Source organism: Petaurus breviceps, unplaced genomic scaffold (assembly GCF_028583685.1).
Source record: "Petaurus breviceps papuanus isolate PSGF00001 unplaced genomic scaffold, PetGlider_PUasm1.0 140, whole genome shotgun sequence".
Taxonomy (NCBI): domain Eukaryota; kingdom Metazoa; phylum Chordata; class Mammalia; order Diprotodontia; family Petauridae; genus Petaurus; species Petaurus breviceps.
The window spans coordinates 47,739,214-47,753,162 of NW_027185698.1; the positions used below are offsets into that span (position 1 = coordinate 47,739,214).

At 40.4% G+C, this 13,949-nt stretch overlaps 1 protein-coding gene across 1 annotated transcript in view; it reads left to right on the plus strand.

Annotated features, from left to right (window-relative positions):
• The window catches only part of DGKQ (diacylglycerol kinase theta), a 103,226-nt gene that overhangs the window by 31,915 nt on the left and 57,362 nt on the right, over window positions 1-13,949 (plus strand). The window contains exons 4-6 of the mRNA XM_069071692.1: window positions 5,846-5,931; window positions 6,604-6,729; window positions 13,411-13,564. Coding sequence (XP_068927793.1) covers window positions 5,846-5,931; window positions 6,604-6,729; window positions 13,411-13,564 — 366 coding nt within the window. The remainder of the gene's footprint in view (window positions 1-5,845; window positions 5,932-6,603; window positions 6,730-13,410; window positions 13,565-13,949) is intronic.

A 13,949-nucleotide genomic window follows, 5' to 3' on the forward strand; every position in this document is an offset into this window, starting at 1 on the left:
CCCCCCCATGGCGGCATACAATCAAGTACAGTATCTGCAAATACTTTCACATTAGGCATTAGTCAGGTTATAAAGAAGGATTGTATCAGATGGAATGAAGAATGGGAAAGAGGAAACAAAACCAAATAAGAAGATGAAAAAGGGCAGGTAGTTTGCTTCAATCTGGGTTCAATCGCAGTTCTTTCTCTGGATGTAAACATCTCTCTCCATCCTGAGTCTTTTGGGTTTGATTTATGTCTCTGGATTGCTGAGAAGAGACCAGCTTATCAAAGTTGGTCATCACACATACGTTGTGTCTGTAATTGTGTACAAATTCCTCCTGGCTCTACTCTTCTCACTCAGCATCAGTTCGTGTATATATATATAAAATTATATATATATATATATATATATATACATATATATGAAATTATATATATAAATATACCTCTCTAGGTAAATATGAAGTCCATCTGCTCCTCATTTCTTATTGCACAATAGTATTCCATAACATGCATATACCACAACTTGTTCAGCCATTCCCCAACTGATGGGCACCCCCTAAATTTCCAATTCTTTGCTACCACAAAAAGAAAACAAGAGCTCTTTTTTTTTTTTTTTTTTTTTTTGGAGGGCAGTTGGGGTTAAGTGACTCTAGTTTTTGAGTTAAGTGTCTGAGGCTAGATTTGAACTCAGGTCCTCCTGACTCCAGGGCCGGTGCTCTATTCACTGTGCCAGCTAGCTGCCCCAGCCCTGCTCATCATTTCTTATAGTACAGTAGTATTCCATCATGATCACATACCACAACTTGTTCAACCATTCTTCAACTGATGGGCATCCCTGCAACTTCTAATTCTTTACCCCCAAAAAAGAGCTGCTATAAATATTTTTGTACATATAGGTCCTTTTCCTTTTTATTTTTTATCTCATTTGGTATACAGACCTAGTAGTGATATTTCTAGGTCAAGGGGTATGCATGGTTTTGTAGCCTTTTGGGCAGAGTTCCAAATTGCTCTACAGAATGGTTGAATCAGTTCACAACTTGGTGGTGGTTCTCTTGAGACCCTCTTTATCATCTCCTTTTAGTCTTATACTCCGATGATGATTATTGTTGTTTGTTCTTCATTTTCAAAGAGGACCAATGTGACACATGGGGTGTTGACTTGCTTGTGAATTGGATTTAAGTGAGGCAGAGTTGCACACAGGTCATCAGCCTTGCTCTTTCTTCCTGAGTCATTAAATTCCAGTGGCAAGACAGAAGTCAGGATAACTGGCAATGGCCCAGGAGGCAGTGGATATCTTTGGCATCTTCAATGTCTGATTGAATGGCCACCTTCATGGCCATTGGAACAAATTGTTCTCATCTGCCCATTCTGCCAGGGCAAAGTCCTCCTTCTAACTCACTGACGGATTTGATGCCTGTTGGTCACTCTCAGCCTGCTTTAGTCTGTTTGTTGAGGTGATTTACCAGGATGTGGCTGCTGGGTATGCTACAGTTTCTTGGTGTCAAAGGTGAGAGTTGGATGACCAGTTGGACACCAAAGGTGAATAAGCAGCCCTGGAAAGAACTTGATAGCCCTCACATCAAAGATGCTAGTCATCCCTTAACACCCCATCTACCCCACTCTAATTATTAATTTATTAATCAGATTCTTAAATAGGTATGTGATCTCATTGATAGCAAGTATTTCCTGTAGTAATGCAGATCGTGGCTCATCCACAGTTGTCCTTCTTATGTGATTCTTATATGTCTCCTCTCATAAGTTTACCATGAGGATGCTACCTATTGTTTTGGGAGTCTTTCTTGATGTATCCAGAGATCACCAGGACAGAAACTAAGCCTACCAGCTATTATATTATATTATGTCATATCACATCATATCATATATTATAATCAGCTGGTTAACCCTAGTGTAAGATGACCAACCTCTCTTTCTTTTTTTGATCCTATTTCTTTGCTGAAATCCTTTACATGGCTTTACCTTTATAAATCCTTGTTTTTAGTGGGATTTGGCAGAAGAAAGTAAAACGCCTCCCCAGAGAAGCCTAGTCAAGGGCTGTCTGGGAGCACTTTTGCCTGTGTAAGGAGAAGCAATATTCTCATTAATGAGTTGGTAGTGACTTAAATTTGGGAGGGAATAGGATCATAGGATCATAGATTTGGAACTAAAAGAGACTTTAGAAACCATCCAGTCTAACTGCTCTATTCTACAGATGAAGCCCAGAGAGATTAAGTGATTTGTTCAAGATCACACAGGTAGTAAGTAGCTGAGGCAGGGATTTGAACTCAGATCTTTTTCTTTTCTTTTTAACATTTTTATTTAATGAGTTCCAAATTATAACTGTATCTCCTTCCCCTCCTCCCTCCCTCAGATAACATTTCCATATTAGTTATTTTGTATAAGAAGACTTAAATAAAAGGATAAAAGAAAGTAAAAAATAGATGCTTCAGGCTATATTGAAATATCAGTTCTTCCTCTGGAGGTGGATAGTATGTTTCATCATTAGTTCTTTGGGATTGTCTTGGATCATTGCATTGCTGAGAATAGCCAAGTCATTCACAGTTCTTCATCGTAAAATATTATTGTTAATGTGTACAGTGTTCTCCTGGTTCTGTTCACTTTACTATGCATCAGTTCATGTTAAGTCTTTCCAGGCTTTTCTGAAATCATCTTGCTTGTCATTTCTTTTCTTTTCTTTTCCTTTATTTATTTATTTTTTGCTTTTTGGAGGGGGGAAGGCAGGGCAATTGGGGTTAAGTGACTTGCCCAAGGTCACATGGATAGTAAGTGTTAAGTGTCTGAGGCCAGACCTCCTGACTCCAGGGCTGGTGCTCTATTCCCTGAGCCACCTAGCTGCCCCGCTTGTCATTTCTTATAGCATAAAATATTTCATTATAATCATATACCACAACTTGTTTAGCCATTTCCCAATTGATGGACATCCCTTTGATTTCCAATTTTTAGCCACTCAGGTCTTTTTAATTCCAAGTCTAATGCTCCATCCATTACTCCATTTTGTCTCAATATGCTAGCATTTAGTCAGGATGGTATTGTGAAAAAGAGGGTTCCTTAGATAGATTTCAAGGAGTCCATGAACTTGGATGGGAAAAAACATTGCAACATTTTAAAAATTAAATTTATTTATTTTATTAAATTTTTTAGTTGCAAGTTGTCTCCCTCCCTCCCAACTCTGCAGTAGAGGAGGCCAGTATTTGATATAAATATATATGTGGTACCATATAATACATGCTTCCGATTCTTTCTCTGTAGGTGGATAGCATTTTCCTTTATTAAGTCCTTCATAGTTGATTTGAATGTTCATATTACTCAAAATAGCTAAGTCATTCACAGTTACCCTTCAAACAATATTGCTGTTACTGTATACAATGTACCCTTGGTTCTGCTTACGTCACTCTGCGTTATTTCATGCAAGTCTTTCCATGTTTTTCTAAAACCAACCTCCTCATCAATTCTTATAGCACAGTAGTATTTCATTACAGCAACTTTGTTTTCAGTAAGCTCCAACTGAAATTAAACATTTCCTTCAATTATTTAGAAATATGATTCTGAGAAGGGATCCAGAGGCTTTCTTTGCCAGACTGTCCAGAGGGAGGCCATCACACACACACACACACACACACACACACACACACACACACACACACCTTAAGAACGTAAGAACGCCTGGACTAGATGCACTTCTAAGGTCTCTTCTAACTCAGAATTCATCATCATATGATACTGTAATCCAAAAGGATTTTTGACAGCTTCAAATGATAGACTGAAGCAGTGATTTGGTGGTTTAGGTGATTGTGGCCTTGGGGTTCTCTGATGACTGAACCATTCCAGATGTATAGAAGAAATTCACAGGACTGTTCTGACCATGAAAATAGATCCTTAAATAGTGACTTCTGTTTTTCTCTATCCTGGAAAGGTATTTGAGGAGGTAGAGGGGAGGGTTTTCTGAGGATCTCTACCAATAGAAAGTTGTAGATTTGTAGTTTCATGTGCAATCATTTTTTCTTATTGTACCGTGTTATGGAAATGCTTGTTTTGTTCTCTGAATTGAAAATAAAATTAATTTTTTAAATGAAAAAATTTTAAAATAAAAAAAATGGACTGAACAAAATATTGAAGTTACTGACTATTTCTCAGGATCTTCTGGGGTTGACTCTTGCTGTCAACTGTGTGCTGCAGGCCTGTGCTAGTTCTGACCAAGCTCCCCTTCATAGGATATAGTAGTGGAGAGACTTGGTATCTAATAGTGCCTATAATCTCATCCTCCCTCACTGAACACCGTGGCTTTTTTTCTGAACTGCCTTTCGTGGCTGGGATGCTTTCCTGCCCACTAAGCTTTTCCCTTTCCCTCTAATCCTGAGGTTTTTTTTTTTTTTTTTAACATTTTTCTGTGTCATGGAGCCCTTTGGTGGTCTGCTGAAGCATGTAAGTAAGGAACCTCCCCATCTGAAAAAAATGTTTTAAATGATATAAAATAGAATCCATAGAATTACAAAGGAAACCAAGAAAGCTTTTAAATGTGTAAAACAGAATCCATAGGATTACAAAGGAAACCAATTCTGTTGAAATACAGTTATCAAAATAATAAAAAAGAAGTTTATAACTTCAAGAAACCCTGCCCCAAACCCTTCTCAAAGATGTAGATTTCTGGGGCTTAGTAGGGTCAAACAAGGATCTTCACTTTTTCTACCTTTTGCAAGGAAATGTAAAAACAGGCATTAAAACTAAAAACACACGATGTGTGGGTGTGTGACCAGGCTGCCCTGGAACAGAAGCTTCCTAAGAGACAGGGACCAGGCAGCGTGTGTGCTCTCTGAGAACATTCAGCACATGGTGGAGATTTAGAAATGGGTATGAAATAGTTGAGGGGTCTGGCTGACTTCAGAATTAGAAAGAGGTTTCTGGAATAAAACATGCAGTGCCTTTTATACTATCTTGATCTCTTTTCCTTTGGGCTTAGTCACAGAGTCATTGAATCTGAGGAATGGAAGAGACCTTAGGGACTCAGTTCCTTATTTTGTAGTTGGGGAAACTGAGGTCCAGAGAGGGAGAGGTGACTAGTTCCAGAACCCAGGTGTCCTGACTTTCAGTTTAATGGTTTTTGATCTACATCAAATTCTTTCCAACCATTTTGAGGACAGCAACCTTTTTTTAACATTAGAATTTTGTGGGTTCCCCCTACCACCACCACATAATGTTATTTGTTATTCCATTTTTTTCCTGATTGAGAAGATACAATGTGACAAAATGACAAATTACCCATAGTTCCTGGGGGAGGAGGTGGTGGTCTGCAGATCTGAATTGTATATGTCTTGTATATGCTTCTATATGTGAATGTTATCTCTCATTAGAGAGGAAGGTCCTTAAGGGTGGGGTATATTTCACCTTCATCCTTCTACCTCTAGCACTTAGGAGAGCTCCTGGCACATAGGCATTTAATAAATGCTTGTTGATTGATTGATACACTCTTCCACAAACATCATGTTCTATTGCCTGGCTCAGGGATCAAGCATTTGGGGGAATATAGAGGTAGTTGTGCATTGGAACTCTCAGGGCCAACAGGATGTATGTGCTGTTAGTGCTATCCTAGGTCAATGAAGAGGAATGTGTAAGAGAAGTGTGTGTGTGTGTGTGTGTGTGTGTGTGTGTGTGTGTGTGTTGGGGGGGTGTTTAGGAGATGACACCTGAGCTGGGTCCTGAAGAAGTAGTAAGATTTGAAGCAGGGATGAACATTCAGGTTGACAGGATGGACTCAAGTATAGAGGCAGGAATGAGCCAGGTGCTCTGGGATCACAGAAGGATGGAAGACCATGGCCATCTGAATGAAATGCTCTTTCTCCCCTTAGTTTGTGAGCTGTATGTGCATGCAGACTGCGTCCCCTTTGCCTGCAGTGATTGCCGCCAGTGTCATCAGGATGGGCACCAGGACCACGTAAGTGTCTGCGGGGACCTTCCCGATGCCTTGACAAACCCCAGAATATCGAAGTGTGTGAGACTGCCAGGAAATGTTCTTCCCAAATAAAATACAGGGCAGCTTCGTGGAGTTCAGCTAATTTTGGAAGACCTTTCCTTGGTACCTTCTCTGTGCTTAGCTTTGCTGTTGGGGAGGCAGGAGGAAGAAGGGGCCTGAGCCCTGCCCTCAGGGAGCTCCTAGTCATGGGTTTAAAAAGCAGAAACTTCACAAATTATATATCCAGCTCCATTCCCTCCCCTGAGCTTCAGTTCTTCACCACCTGTTAACTATATATTGGACATTTCAAACTGGATGTCTTAGAGACATCTTAAACTCACCATGTCCAAAACTGAATTCATTATCTTTCCCCCTATTGCAAACTCCCCTCTTTCTTCTCAGAGGCAACCTTCTACCATCAACCTTCTGGTCCTCCCAGGTTCATAACTGAGACATCATCCATTGGATTATAAGCTCCTGGAGGGCAAGGATTGTCTTTTGCCTCTTTTTTTGTATCCCTAGGGCTTAGTACAGGCACATAGTAAGCACTCAGTTAGTTGAGTTGAGAATTTAAAGTCCTCTATGATTTGACTTCCTAGTTTTTCTTAATCATTATTCCTTTCTATCAACACTGTCTCTCATCGTTGTTTTCAGGACACATACCATCATCACTGGAGGGAGGGGAATCTCTCATCCAACGCCCGCTGTGAGGTGTGTAAGAAGACCTGTGGGTCCTCAGAGGTGCTATCAGGCATGCGGTGTGAATGGTGTGGCATTCTGGTAGGTCCCTTATAGTCCCAATCATAAGAACAACTCTTACTGCTTTAAGATGGACAAGATGCTTTGCTTTACAACAAACTTGAGTTGGCTAATGTTATTTTCAGCAGTCAGTCATAAACATTTATAAAATGCTTATTCTGTGCCAGGCACTGTGGTAAGTGCTAGAGGTACAAAAAAAGGCAAGACAATCCCTGCCCTCAAGGAGCTCACAACCTCTTGGGGGAGTAATAATGTTAATGAGATATAAGATATCCCACCCACCCACCCCATTAATAGATCTCATGTGGAGCTCATTAGGGGAGGCTTGCTTTTAGGAAGACTCAGGAGGGTTGTGATGCCTTCTGGCTCTGACAAGTGTATATATCCTCTGAGTTGGTATTTTGCTTTGGGGGCTCTCTTATGAGAAGGATCTTGTGATTCCCTGGCTGAGATTGTGAGTGGCCATATGTTCAGAGCTCCCCGACTCCTCAGATGTAAAGGCTCTCTCCATCCAGGGATGTATGTAAAGTGTATAGTTGATTCAGGCAGTCAGAGCCCTGTCTGTTGATCTTTATTTCTCTGCTTGTATTATCTCTGAAGTTCAGGGTGCTGCCTTTTACCTTAACTAGTGAATGTAATTAAAAAAGATTGTTGACCCCTTAAACAGCCATCTTTTCTAGTAAAGCAGATCTAAGAATCTCTGCTAGCAGCCATCCTGGGTATGTCAGTATGGTTAGGAAGCATCATGTTGTGGAAAGGATACTGGAATCTAAAGACCTGGATTTGAATCCCAGCTATGCTGCTTATATCTGAGGGACCCTAGGCAGTTCATTTAAACTCTTAGGCCTCAGTTTCCTTAGTAAAGTAATAGAATTAGACTAGACCAGGGCTTCTTAACCTGGGGTATATGAACTTTCATATATATATGTATGTATGTATGTATTTCATTGTATTTGGTTTCCTTTGTAATCCCTTGTATTTTGTTTTATGCATTTAAAAACATGATTCCTAGAAGGGGTCTGTAAGCTTTACCACATTTTCAGAGGTCTTTATTATCTAGTCCAACTTTGAAATCTTATGGCATTTGTGAATTAATACAGTGGAACCTAGGAAGAAATGAATCAAAACAGAACATTCTTCCATGTAGTGGGATCATCTTGCCTTTGCTTTCTATCTTCTGTTAGAGAACAGCTGAGTTCTTTGTCCTTTATCTCACACAGTTGATATGTTTAATTTAATTCTAAGTAGCTTTGGGCACATCAGGAGTATTGGGACTTTGGTTTCTGTATCTTTGTAAGATAAAGCCCCACCCCCTTTGCTTGGCAGTGAAGGCCTCCTCTAGTCTTTCACTGCCTACCTGTCCATGTGATTTCACAGGACTCCCCTCCATTCATTCAATGCTCCAGCCAAGCAGGACTTTCTTTCCCCTGAACATTCCTGGTGCTGTTTTCCATGCCTTTGTCTGTCCTAGTTCCCATGCATGACTGGAATGCTCTCCTTCAACATCTATGGCTGTTGAATGTCCACGCACTCTATAAAGCTGCCTACTCATTAAAGCCTTCCTTAATTTCCCCCTTTGCCCCCCAGCCATAACAGTATTCTCCCTTAAACTTCACAAAGCACTTGATTTGTCCTTTTCTAATCTCCTTTTCATGGAATAACGTTTGTTATAGTGGATCTGTGTTTGTGTTTCACCCCCAGTGAAACTGTTGGTGCCATGAGAACAATGACCTCATCTTACCCCAGTGCCCCACAGAACTCTGCACACAGTAAACATTTAATAAATATTTATCGAATTGAACCGTGACCACTTTTCATCATTCAGTATTGCCATCATGTAGAAAACCAGCCACAGTGGGATGGCTTAGGAAGGCGTTTGTTGTCCAATTAACAGAATTCTCTTGAGAAAGATGTGATTGATTGACTGATTGCTGAATTCTTTGGTGTAATAGGTTCAGATGCTACCATGTTAGACTGAGGTCTGAGTTCTTTGGTGGCTGGTTTGGTCCCGGATTAAAGAAAAATCAACTTCAAATGATATAATATTTGTCAAGTGCATAGCACAGAACCTGACATATAGTAGGTGCTTAATAAACATTCCTTTTTCCTTTCTTCATTTGCATCTTGTTCTGTAGCACTGGAAAGAGACCTGTCACCTGTCGTCATCTTCCTCTATACCTTCCTTAAGTGTCCCTGGTGCATTGAACTTACCTTAGTCCCTGCACTGCATGCAGTAGAAATCATGCCGTTGGCAGATCCTGCTAGTGCAATCTCTTCCCGTCTCTGAGGTCCCCCATGACAAGTTCATCATAATGTCCCAAGTCCCTGTAGATCTCTGCTATGCTTTGAGTCACCCAAGAAAGACTGAGGTTGTCTTTCATTTCATTGTAATGTAAAGTTTATTTGCTCTTATAAAGTATCAGCAAATTTCTCAGTTTGTACTTGTCAGCTTTTCAGTTGTTTATGGTATAGACCTAGGGTTCTGAGACCTCTCTCTGATCTAGCAGCTGCCTGAAGAAGAGGGCAGTTTTCAGAGGTAGTATTAGAAATGTGGCTATCCTCAGACCTGTGACATAGTCAGCCCTGCCCTATCAGTGTTCTCTGCACCAAAAGCTTCAGGCTTCTGGCAGCTCAAAGCACATGGTCTTATGTTAACTTGCCCAAATACACACACAGGCACTTGGTTACAAACTCAGGAAAGGGTGATTCAAGAATTTTACAATGCCCAGAACTACATTGTACCTCCACAAAAATTCTCATCTAGCTGATTATCTTTTTTTTTTCAAATATCAAGAATTTTTTTTGCTCCCCAAATTCCCCTTACAGAAAAAAGAAAAAGAAAGCCCTTTTAAAAAAATAAGCATAGTCAAGCTAAACAAATTCCCACGTTGGCCATGTCCAGAATTGTGTGTCTTATTCTGCATATTTGGTCCATCCTCTTCTCATCATTGGTCATCTGGAATTGTAGTTGGTCATTGTATTGATCAGAATTCATAAATCTTTTAAAATTGTTCACTTTTTGTAAGGTTGATATTTTGGTATAAATTGTTCTCCTGATTCTACTACCTTCACTCTACATCAGTTCATATAAATCTTTCTAGGTTTCTCTGAAACACTCTTTCTCATAGCACAATAGTACTGCATTACATTCATACACCATAACTTATTCAGTTATTTACCTGATCAGCACCCCCTTGGTTTCAAATTCTTTGCTACCCCAAAAAGAGCTGCTATAAATAATTTTGTACATATTAGTCTTTTCCTGTAAGGTATAGGATTATTGGTGCATTAAAAAAAATATATGGACAGTTTAATAATTTTGGAAGTATAGCTCCAAATTGGTTTCCAGGATGACTGGAACAATTAATTCACAGCTCCACCAACAATACATTAAAGTGCCTGTCTTCCCACAGCCCCTTTTTCCTTTTTGTCTTTTTGTCTTTTTCCTTTTGCTATCAACTTTGCTGATTTCCTGGGCCTGAGATAGAACCTACTAATTCCTCTAATTTGCATTTCTCTAATTACTGGGGATTTGGAGAATTTTTCCATATGAGAACTATCTGTTTTTATGTATTGACCACTTATCAGTTGGTGAATGATTCTTTTTCTTATAAATCTAGTCAGTTCCTTTAAGTATCTTTAAACCATTGTCTAGAAATTTTGGTCTTCCTTCCTGAGCTAAGAGTTGTGAAATAAAAGTAAGAGTGACTAGACTAACTCCAGGTCTGACTTAGGATAGGAGAGAGAGAGAGATTGACATTTGCTTCTGCTGTATTGTCTTGTCTACCTTTTCCCCCACCTGCCTCCAGGGCTGAGCCTTAGCTACCCTGGCTGCCAAGGTTAGATCTGGGTTCGTGATATGCAGCCAATCAACTGGGTCTGACTCTCTCTTGGAATCACTGATATTCACTGTGTTCTTTAATTTAAGACTGAGGATCGAGAGGCCATTTTGAGACTAAATAGATGCCAAGGAGAAGACTGGGAGAGGCAAGGAATCATTGAGAAGACCTGAATCTAAATCTGGCAACAGATACGTACACTAGCTCTGTGTCCTTGGGCAAGGCACTTGAACTCTGTTTGCCTCAGTTTCCTTCACTTTAAAATGGGAATAAGAAAGGCCCTTACCTGTCAGGGTTGTTGTGAGGATCAGATGAGACAGTATTTGTGAAGCTCCAAGGACAGTGCCTGGCACATAGTCGGTGCTATGTGAATGCGTATTCCTTTCTCCCGTCCCTATTTTGTGACGTTAGCTCTCCTTCCAAAAGGGAATTTCAGGTAGGAAACAGCAGGAATCTGGAATTGCCTTCTCTCTTGGAGTAGAGGCCATTCTTGGAGGAATGCATAATGAAAGGGGTTGTTGTTCAGTCATTGAGTCATGTTTGACACTCTTAAGTGACAAAACCCATAGGGTTTTCTTGGCAAAGATACTGTAATGGTTTCCTATTTCCTTCTCCAGTGTGTCCCCATTTTATAGAGGGGGGAACTGAGACAAACAGGGTTAAGTGACTTGCCCAGGGTCACACAGCTAATAAGTGTCTCAGGCTGGATTTGAGCTCAAAACTCAGATCTTCCTGACTCCAGGACCAGTGCTGTATTCACTGTACCACCTAGCTGCAGGGGGGGATTTAGAGGAGGGATTAGGAAACAGAAAAAAAGTGATTGAGGGGATTGGGACTGAGAAGGCCTCCAGATACCTGTGTCTTCTGTGGGGGGTAGGTGATTTTGTTCTGTTGAGTGAATTCAGTGTGATGTATGAACTCCTCTGTTGAGCACATTCAGGACACATTTATTAAGCACCTGTAGTATACACAGCCCTATGCTTGGTGCTGGGGAAGAGACAAAGTTTCAATTTGGTCTCTCCCTTAATAGAGCTTACAGTTTAGTAAGAAGATAAGACAAATTCACCATACCTATAGCAGAGGAGAGGTACCATATACTGTAGTGAAAAGATGATCTCTCCTGGAATCAGGAGTCTTGGGTTCAAGTTCTCCTTTGGCCACTTACTAGTTGAAATCCACCACCCTTGATCTCAGTACCCTTTTCTGTGATACAGGCATGATAATACTTACATTATACAGGATTATTGAGAGAATGTGCATTGTAAGCCACAGAGTGTTATGGAAGTGGGAGCACTGATTATTTTCCCTTTCAGGGTCTCTTCTTCCTCACCTGTAAAATGAGGAAGTTGGACTCAAAGTTCATTTAAATCTCTTTCGACTCTGACCCTGTGATTCCGTGAAACCAAGGCACAAAAAGAAGTAGTAGTTTGGTGGTGTCCACACAATTGCTGAGTCTAGAGCCTTAACTGAAACCCAGGCCATTTGGCTCAAGCCCAGGGCACATTCTCTATAACCTGTACACCTTTCTTCTTCTTTTTTTTTTTTTTGAGTCAGTCAAGTTTAAGTGACTTGCCCAGGGTCACATAGCTAGTAAGTATCTGAGGTCAAATTTGAACTCAGATCTTCCTGACTCCAGGGCTGGTATACCACCTAGCTGCTCCCTGCACCATCTCTTAAGGGCAAGAGATTTTTTTTTGAGGGAGGAGGGCAAGACAGTTGGGGTTAAGTGACTTACCCAAGGTCACATAGCTAATTCAAGTGTCCGAGGCCGAATTTGAATTCAGGGCCTCCTGACTTCAGGACCAGTGCTCTATTCATTGCACCACCCAGCTGCCCGCTAGATAAGAGATTTTAATGTTGATAACAATGATATAACAATAACAACAACAGTAATAGACATTTTTACAGTCCTTTATACAGATGTTCTCTTCATTCCCACAACAACCCTCTGAATTAGGTATAATTATTATTCCCATTTTATTATTTGTTCTGGTTTATTTATTTTTTTTACTTCTTTTTTATCTTTTCTATTTTATCTTTTCCAATTACATGTAACAGTAGTTTCATTTTTGTAAGACTTCTGAGTTCCAGATTTTTCTCCCTCTTTTCCTTCCCTCTCCCCTCCCCAAGCCCCAAGGTAGCCTGCAATCTGATATAAGCTATACATGTACAATCATGTTAAACATTTCCCCATTAGTCATGTTGTGAAAGAAAAATCAGAACAAAAGGGGAAAACCACAAGAAAGAAAAAACAATAAAAAGTGAAAATAGTCTGCTTTGATTTGCATTCAGACTCCATAGTTCTTTCCCTGGAGGTGGATAGCATTTTTCGATCATGAGTCTTTTGGAATTATCTTGGATCATTGTATTGCTGAGAAGAGGTAAGTCTGTCGTAATTGATCATCGTATTGTCCCCATTTTAGAGATCACAAAACTGAAACTTGGAGAGATTAAATAATTTGTCTGAGGTCATGCAGAAAATAAGTGTCAGAGGGAGAACTAAAAATCCAGGGTGCCCTGACTACAAGTCCAATAGTTCTGTGTCACTACACCATCCTGATGGAAAGGCTATTAAAAATAATCTAGTCTGACCTGCCCATTTTACAGAGGAGGAAGCTGAGGCCTAGTGAGATTGTGTTTCATCAAGATCACCCAGATAGGAAATATTGGAGGTGGGATTTGAATCCAGGTCCCACACCTATAAATCCTGTACTCTTTTCTTCTCTCCATACCGCTTCATTTCCCAGCTCCTTCCCCTTTCCTGTTTCTTCCAGATACAAGATTTTCCCATCCAGTGTTTCTCTCAGTGTTCAGGGTAGAGTCTTTGTAGTAATTTTGTTGTTGTGGTTTGATTTGGTTCTAGGCTCATACTGCCTGCTATGCTGTCGTGACCCCTGAGTGCACATTTGGCCGATTGAAGAACATGATTCTTCCCCCTAACTGTGTGCGTTTGTCCTCTCGAAATTTCAGCAAAATGCACTGTTTTCGGATATCCGAGAGCGTCCATACGGAGCCAGGTATGGGGGTGGGGGTGGGGGGCAGTACAATTAAAAAAAAAATAGTAGCTCATAGAACTGGTGAATTGGAAGAAACCCCAGAGGTCATCTAGTCTAGCCCAGAACCAAACAGTGAGTCATATCCGATTTACCAATTTGGACCAGTTATCCAAAATCTTTGTTATCTAGTCTATAAGTAAATACTTCACATAGGAAATAAGAGTTTTGTCCTGACCCAGCAGGCTCCTGCTGAGCAGCTTTCTTGGTGATAAAATGAGGACCCACATTTCATTGCTTATTTATAGAATTTACTAGGATGAAATGATTTCAAGTGGAAAGGGATTCTTAACCTGGACTCTGAGAGAGAGAGAGAGAGAGAGAGAGAGAGAGAGAGAGAGAGAGAGAG